General features: G+C 39.1%; 1 protein-coding gene across 1 annotated transcript; it reads left to right on the top strand.

Annotated features, from left to right (window-relative positions):
- Nucleotides 1–260: 260 nt before the first annotated feature.
- On the top strand, nucleotides 261–1,964 carry LOC122066544 (aldehyde oxidase GLOX-like). The gene has a single exon (XM_042630363.1). The coding sequence runs from the start codon at nucleotides 274–276 to the stop codon at nucleotides 1,879–1,881; it is 1,608 nt and encodes a 535-aa protein (XP_042486297.1). The 5' UTR covers nucleotides 261–273; the 3' UTR covers nucleotides 1,882–1,964.
- The last annotated feature ends 7,185 nt before the right edge of the window (nucleotides 1,965–9,149 follow it).

Here is a 9,149-nt window from a genome sequence, read left to right as displayed (position 1 = left end):
AAAAAAAAAAAAAACATTAAATAGAAGCGCAAGAAGGATTCAAATCGACAGCTCGCAACAAAGGATTCAAATCTCTCGAATCGACAACTTCCAACTCCCCAACCTCGTTTCTCCATTTTAAAAATGAAAATTTTAAAACCTCGTTTTCCTTCCCCCTTCCCTTAACAATAACAGTATTTAAAAGCCCCAACCCATGTATACCCCCTCATCAACCCATCCATTCCTCTTATCCTCCTCCTCCTCCTACCTACGGACCAACTCTCACTAGCCGTGATGTCTCTATCTTCCATTCTCTTTTTCTCCTTCTTTCTCATTCTCAATTCCATCACATCATCAACTGCTTCACTAGGTCAATGGGACCTTGTCCAGAAAAGTATTGGCATATCAGCCATGCACATGCAGCTTCTCAACAATGATCGTGTCATCATCTTCGACCGCACCGACTTTGGCCGTTCCAATCTCTCCTTGCCAGCTGGCATGTGCCGGGATGACTCCAATGAGTTGGTTATCCAACATGACTGCACTGCTCATTCCGCAGAATATGATGTCCATAATAATTCTATACGAGCCCTTAATATCCTAACCGATACCTGGTGCTCTTCCGGTGCAGTCTCCGCCGACGGAGTCCTCATCCAAACCGGTGGATTCAACGACGGTGACCGTGTTGTTAGGCTTTTCCAACCGTGTATTACTTGTGATTGGCAAGAGATTCAAAATGGTCTCATTCAACGACGTTGGTATGCCACCAATCAAATACTACCTAATGGACAGGTCATCGTGATCGGCGGTCAAGAGAACAATTACGAGTTCTATCCAAAAACCCCATCCACCAATACTGTATTCAACTTAACCTTTCTAGAACAATCCAGTAATCTCTACCCTTTTGTTCACCTCAACGTGGATGGTAACTTATTCATCTTCGCCTACAATGAAGGAATCTTGTTCAACTATACCAGTAACACCGTCGTGAAAACTTTTCCGGTGACACCAGATTATCAGCCTCGGACCTATCCATTCACTGGCTCCTCAGTTCTGCTCCCACTAAGGAACTTGCAAGGTTCTTCTGTGGAAGCTGAGGTACTCATCTGCGGTGGAGCTCCATGGGATGCATATGACGAGGCAACTTCAGGGAACTTCACCGAAGCATTAAACACATGTGCCAGGATCCGAATTACTGACCCGAATCCACAATGGACCATGGAGACAATGCCTCTTGCTAGAGTGATGGGGGATATGACCTTACTCCCTAACGGCCAAGTCTTGATCGTTAATGGTGCAGCAAGGGGACTTGCCGGGTGGGAATATGGCAGAGATCCAGTGCTCTACCCGGTGTTGTATCAACCCAATAACCAGACTGGGTCTCGGTTCCAAGTACTAAACCCATCTACTATTCCACGTATGTACCATTCCACCGCAATCTTGGTCCGTGATGGTAGAGTTCTAGTGGGAGGAAGCAATCCCCATCATTACTACAACTTCACCGGCGTTCTTTATCCGACGGAGTTAAGCTTAGAGGCATTCTCACCTGCTTATTTGGATTCGGAATATTCGGGTTTACGGCCGACGATCAACATCCCGGAGTCGTCTAGTAAGCTAACTTACGGGCAACAATTTGTGTTACATTTCTCGGTGACGAGTCAGGTGAACCAGAGCTTGATAGAGGTGACAATGGTGGCACCATCTTTCACGACACACTCCTTCTCCATGAGTCAGAGGCTGTTGGTGTTGGATAGCAGTAACGTGACAGCAGGGACGAACTCATCGTATACGATAGCGGTGACGACTCCTAATTCAAATATCCTAGCACCTGCTGGATATTATATTTTATTTGTGGTTCATCAAGATATACCTAGCGAGGGGATTTGGGTTCAACTCCAGTGATATATTGTAATTTTTTCACTATTATTTTTTGGGAAGTCAATATTATTAATTAATTAATAATTTATGTTTATGATGTTCCTAATAAAAAAAACCAGCCATAGAAATTTGTATTTACTTGATCAATTTTTTCTGCTCATGAGTTGTATTTTTATTATTATTATTATTATTATTTTTTTTAATAGTGTAATCTTTGGTTTCATAGTTTGATATTATCAAACATGTTGAATGATAAGGACTTTGGCCCATTAGGCCTCCAAAATACTTGATATTAGATGGGAGGTGTAATATTTATAAAGTAGTTTATGATTCAAAATAATTGGTATTATCAAGACAAAATATTTTAATTGTTGAAATCTAAGAAATGGTCAGGATTGGACCGCTTAGTCATGCTAGTCATGCTAAGTCATCCTAGTCATGTAGGAAATTTTAAACTGAAATTCAAGGGGAAGTGTATTTTGTGGAGGAGTGCGGTTCTTGCACGTGCGTAAGGGTCAATGTGAGTGCATGAGAAAGCATCCACAAAAATGTCATTTTTTCTTTTATGGGGTGCAGGTTGTTCATTTCACCTCATGTGTCCAAGCGGAAGGGCCACACTCCCCCACGGAAAATATTTTCTTGAAATTCAATCACATATCATAACATTTATTGATATATTCCTTCTCTATACACCCTTGTGTTCACAAATATCCTCCTAACTTTGAGTATTTTCAAAAATACCCTTCAAGATTCCATTTATCATAGGGCGTTAGCTACAAGCCTGCAACCTGAACAGAAACAAAATTTTGTCCTTTGACAACCTCATCTTCTTTCATTCAATATAAGAACAAAAAATGACTCATTTTGGATGAGTTTTCCTATGGCCATTCACCATGAGTGTATTAAAAGCACACGTGGGGTGTCACCACCTGGTGAGGAAAATTTTATCCTCTTAAAAATAAGAGGAAATTACACTCCCTTGAGTCCCTTCCCCTGTACTTGATACCACTTTCGCCCCCACGTACTTTGAAAAGTACTACTCCCCTCCATGTATTTTAAAGATTCTATCAATCTTTCCATTTTTGTTAGAGAACCCTGTTAAGAGATGACATCAACCTAACAATATTATCTATAATCCCCAAATTACCCTTCCCTAATGTAAAATAATTGTTGTGAGCTCCGTCACTGGGAGCTAGGGGTGTCAACCGGTCGGGCCGGTCCAGTTTCGATTGGGCTTAATCGGGCTTAAAGACTTTCAAAGGCTGCACCATATCCGCCCATTTAACTAATCGGCTTAGTTATTGAAGGCATGGTACGCTTTATATTCAGTCAGTCGGCCTCAGGCTAGAATCGAGCTACCTTAATCAGACTTTAGTCGGACCTTAACCGGGCTATGGACATATTTAATGTTAAACGGGTTTTAACTGATTTTTAAACTGGCCCTCTTTAAAATGTGTTCTTATATTCCAGCTCACTCATGCAAACCCAAAAAAATGACAATAAATCAATAAATGATACCAAATCTAACAATTATTTAAAATGTGAACATGTCTTTACATTTTAGTTTTTTCTCTTTAATTTGGGGGGATAAAATAGGTATTCTACAATCATTAAAGGGTCGGGCCAGACTGGTGCACAATAGGTCGGTCTCGATCGGGTGTTATTCGGTCGGTCTCGATCGGGCACCCCACAGTCCAAGTAGTAAAATCCAGACCGACCTTTTATAAATGGGCCGGGCTCAAATCCGACACGTTTAATAAATGGTCGGGGCGGTTTTAGTCGGGTCGGGCCACGAATTGATACCCCTAGTGGAAACCATGGCTTTAGGGAGAAACTCTCGAACCCTATGAGGGAGATCAAGATGCAGAAACTCGTGCTCAACATCTCCATCGGAGAAAGTGAAGATCGTCTCACCAGAACCTCTAAGCTGTTGGAACATCTGTGTGGCCAAACCCCTGTGCTCTCCAAAGCTAGGTACACTGCGCGATCGTTTGGGATCAGACGGCATGAAAAGATTGCCTGCTACGTTACCGTCAGGGTTGACAAGGCGATGCATATTCTGATAGCGGATTGAAGGTGTTTGAATCTAGTATGGCCAACCCGAATTTGAATGGCCCTCCGCCTTTGCTTATCCTCTTCAATTTCCATTGTTTTAGTTGGACCAGTTTACTTCTTTATTCCATCTATTCTTCTGATTTTTCTGGTGTTTATGGGTTTTCATTGCTATTTTTGTTTGGGGAAGGAATGAATTGGCGAGGTCCATATATAAGGATAAGAATCGCAGGCTAGACCATAGCATCGAGCTCTGTTCTTAGAGCCGATCTCACCCAGTTTTACTAATAAACAAATCCTTCAATTTTGAAGAAACCCAGATCGATTTAATATGGAACAAAACAAACAATGTTGTGAAATTCATGTAATCAAAACCAGTGCAACTTTGCAATTGGGAGTGGCATTAAACTAATCAAAGCCCCTGTGCCTTCCTTCTTCGTATACTTACAGCAAGTGGCACCATGTGTTGCTGTGCGTGCAGGTTCAAACATGGTGAGTGAGTGCACCGTGCCATCAAAATTCAAAACCCATTCGGCCCCAACTTCCATTGTTTCAATTCCAATGTCCTCTGCCTTTGTGAGCCGCAGTAATTATCATTTTAGGTCTGAGAAGATGGTCAACAGCAATCCAGGTCGATCGATCGGTAAAAGGTAAAATGTTCAAACCAGTCTCTGGTTTTAGGGTTCGACGAGAAGCGGAAAGAAAATTACATTGCCTCTTCTCTCACAATTCTTCCTGAACTATTCCGAAATTCTCCAAATTTCTGGGCTTCTCGATGACCAAATATCGAAATTGAAGGACAAGGATTGGTTTGGTTGAAGCTGATATGGTGCCGTGGGCAGTGGGGCGCCACTGTAGACCCTTAGATGGAGACGAGGGAAAGAAGAAGAGGGAGGAAGTTGATGAAGGAAGAGATGAGAAGGTGGAGGACAAAATGTCGCCCTAAGAGTCTGAGTCGTCGTCCTCTGGCATAGGATAGTTCAGGTTCAAACACCGGCAAAGGGAAACAATAAAGGGGAGAGGTGCCGCCCCACAGTTAAACCCCATATTAACCATAAAACTAAGAAAATAGGTAGAAGAGGGTTGAGAAAACCTGATTCGAAGAGGGATGAGAAAACCTAAGTTGCAAGTAGGGAAGAGGAGGGAAAGGGAAGATATTATACATAAGGGTAATAATGTCTTTTATACATGTTAGTTTAATAATGTTAATCACTAATGGAACAATTGATAGAATTTTTAAAATACAGGGGAGGGGAGTGATATTTTTCAAAATACATAGGGAGGGGAAATGGTATTAAGGCAAAGAACAGGGGAGAGAAATGTAATTTTATCCAAAAATAAATTTCTTAAGTAGGACCTACCCAAGGATGGGGCCATCCTTGAGGAGTGAAACATGTGGTATGGCATTGGTAGCTTTTCGTTTTTGGTAAAAAAATTTAGGGAAAATTATGTGATTACCCACTATTGGGTTTATCTTTACAAAAATACCCAAGTTAGGTTTTCTTCAACAAATTTACACAAAACAAGTTTTTGTATTACAAATATACCCATAACAGTGCTCAATGTACGCCTTCAGCCGTATGACTCAAGTTGGGTATGAATTTTCCTTCAATCGGTTATAGTATTTTCGATTTCTATCTTAATTATCTCCTCCAATCGGCTCTAAAATGTACGATTTCAACTTCTTCTCCCGTTGGTAAATATCTCTTGCAATATCTTTATCATAACCATCACCATTCTTGCCAGTAACTTTGCAACCACCACCATCTCCTCTAGTAACACTGTCACAAAACCCTAACACGACGGTCCAAAGCGAGTTCATACCCTACCCGTACTTAATTTTCTCCTTCTAATTTTTGTGATTTGTTTACTGATTTTTGTGATTAGGGTTTTTATCTTTCGAACCCAACAATCACCCGTCTTCGCAGAACCCTAAACTCAGTAAACTAATAATGTCTTGTTGAGTGTGTGTGTGTGTGTGTTGGAGACAAGAAGCAGGGGAAAGACCAATATGGAGGATAATAGTGGAAGAGGAATAATGAAACTTCAAGGAACCAATGAGGATGTGGACTTTATTTGTGATCTTCCAGATTCTATGTTGGGCCGCGTTCTCTCATTTCTTACTACCAAAGATGCTATGAGGACTAGTTTTTTAAGCAAGAGATGGGAATCTGTATGGACCTCTCTTCCATTTATTGACTGAGGCGAGACGCGATTTACCAGACATTTCGGGTTGAAACATAGTGACGATATGGATAATTTTTACGGGAGCAGAAGAGATTTTCTGAATTTGTTGAAAGGTTTATTGATTTTCATGGAGACTTGAATTTATCAGAGCTTCAGCTAGGGTTTGATATTAGAAGATATCTCAAGTTCATTGCTCGTACCGAAAGGGGTACATGCAGTGATGACTAGCGATGCTATGTCAATTGATATAGGTTTTTCAGGAAACGCTGGTTTCATAACGCAAGTTCATCCATTTCTGGTCTGCGTTCCAATCCGACCCTCTTTAATCTCTGTTTGGGGCGGAATTACAGGGGAGGGTGGGGAGAGGTTGTAGGAGGAAAAGCAGGGGTGGCGGAGAGAAGAGTGGTAGGAGAGATAAATGAGTTTGTTAGGGGTAAAAGTGTCCAATTATTAGGCATACAACAGAAAGCGTATGGTGAGAACTATTCTGGGTATTTTTGTAATACGTAAATTTATTTTGTATAAATCCGTTAAACGAAACATAACTTAGGTATTTCTGTAAAGACAAACCCAATTGTGGGTAATCAAGTAATTTTCCCAAAATTTTACAGGGCAATATCACTCTCACTGCCTATTGTACTAAATCCAGAACCAAGCCCCAACCCCAATTCCCCATTGTCCCAAAACACTTTGTATGCAATCAAACCCCTCCTTGACTATTTGAGAAGATTTTTCTGATTTTTTTTTTTTTTTTTTTTTTTTGCAATGACCGCCTAAGGAGGGAGAAAGGGGGAATTCATTGGAGCCACATGGGCAAAAGATAGGATACAAAGTGAAGGTCTTTGGAAAGGAAGTCATCCAAAAGCCCCGTAGGGGCACCCTAGTCTTTTCATTCCCACACCAATCTATACATTTGTTTCTTGCATCAGACTGATTATTATGCTATGCACTGTAATGTTTTCCCTTTCAGGAGAAAGAACCATGCCAATCTGGTGTAAACAACACCAACAGATTCTTTTCCACACTGACAGTGTGGAAAACCCTCTCCCATGCATTGTTATAACTTTATGGAAATTTCAGCCAAAATTTGTTGATGGTAGTAGAACACCTAACAATAGGGTAACAAGTGATTTTTTTGGGCCCTTCAAGTCCCCGAGGCATTGGACTGAGTATATCCTCCTACCGATGCGAGCCTAGTATTGATACCCCTAGCCTCAGCGAAGACGGTTGGGACGATCTAGTGTAGGTTTTAGCTTCCATCCTTGACTACCATGAAAAGCTATCTTTTCCCCTTTTTTTGTTGGATATACAACTATGAAAAATCTTCTATTAATTAGATTATCTTATGAAACTTTTAGGAAGCATTTTGCAAATATAATTTATAATTATAAAATGGATGGTTATAATATATTTGGTCTAGTTTATTGCCAATAGGAACCAATAAGTCCATGGTTATGAATATATTTATTTAATGTAAGTACTTAACAATGATTTTAATCTCTCGATATCTTCAGTCAATTTCTTGAAAGCTGACTCACTACTTCAAAAAAACAAATGTCATTGGTGATTATCTTGCTAAAGTAGCAGTCAAATCAGATTTTTCTGAAACTTCTTCAAATCTTTCAACTCACATTAAGGAAGAGGCAGTGAAGGATGCTTTAACTAGGCCTCACTATCGTTTCTATTAGTGGCTGTTGAGCGTCACTGCTAATGGCAATATTGAAGGTGTGAGTTTTTAACTCTTCGATTCTTTTTTGTTGTTGTAGTCTTTTTGTTCTTCTTTTTTAATAAAATTCGGATCTTTAGTGAGAAAAAAAAAAATATTCTTTTAGATTTGGATCAGTACCTTGAGTTTATCTTTGTACCCAAGTCCCTAAGTCATGTGATTTATTAGTGCTTAGTGTTTGTACCCATTCAAAGCTAGAGAGAAATTTTGGGATATATGTCCTACAGTCATCTTAACCATAGTTATTGTCATCATTGCTTAAACAAATCTTCCAATAAGACATATTCAAGATCTTATATTCGATTGAAATATCCTAAGCATTTCTTAGGGTTTATAATTTTGTTAAAGGATAATTCTCCCATTTATCATCTTCTCGTAGAAACAATTTAGATTATTCAAATTCATAATTTTAAATTATTATTATTATTTTTTTTTTTTAAGAGAGAGGGTTCTCTAAGCAAGTGCAACAATGAGTTGCAATAGAATGATTTCATAGAGTAGGACAACAAGATCATTTCATGTGAGAAGGAAATAGATAACCATCTCTTGGCGGGTTCAAAGAATTTTTCCCCTTATCTTATGGCACCCCCATTTTATGGTAACAACAATTCTCCCATGAAAATCTTTCATATTATATTATGTTGTATGGTGATTGGTATTCTGATTGGATAGAAAAGAAATTGACAAACCATTGCCTCGCCACAAACAGTAAATCAAAAATGATGAAAGAACTTCCCTTGCACTTGACCTCCGTCTTGGATTGCCAAATAGCATCTCCCATTTATGTAACTTGACCCCCAAAAATGTCTCAGAACATTAATTACCATCATCCATAATCTAATAATGATCCTGTAATCGATTTCAAACCTAGATAAAGGAGGAAGGTGGTGTACCAATCAAACAGTTGGCATTGCAACAACCTTAGCCAAATTTCTTAACAATAAATATTTAGATGGCAAAAAATGAACACCGTAATGAAGCAATTTAATTGGGATGAATCTAAACTCTCCCATGATGCATCATTAGTGCAGCTAAAAACTTCTTTATCACAACTTTGTAAATATCCAATTCTCCAAGAAATATTATTATTATTATTATTATTTTTTAATATATACTTTTGAAGCATAACTTGATTATGATACATGATTTGACATAAATACACATCTAATAATTAACAAAAGAAAAAAGGAGAGGTGGGGAAGGTACGTTACATGGTTTTCATTCTGTGGATCTTCTATATACTTGAAACATTCATATTTATCAAAGTTAACGAGTTTATATTTTTCTCCTCCTTTTGTAAGATGGAAAAAAAAAAAAAAAAAAGAAG

The sequence above is a fragment of the Macadamia integrifolia genome, unplaced genomic scaffold, assembly GCF_013358625.1.
Source record: "Macadamia integrifolia cultivar HAES 741 unplaced genomic scaffold, SCU_Mint_v3 scaffold2455, whole genome shotgun sequence".
Classification (NCBI taxonomy): Eukaryota; Viridiplantae; Streptophyta; class Magnoliopsida; order Proteales; family Proteaceae; genus Macadamia; species Macadamia integrifolia.
This window is presented reverse-complemented; position numbering and strand designations above follow the sequence as displayed.

Excerpts from the sequence above, each read along its gene's own strand:
- LOC122066544 (XM_042630363.1), top strand. The coding sequence starts at position 274 with ATGTCTCTATCTTCCATTCTCTTTTTCTCCTTCTTTCTCATTCTCAAT.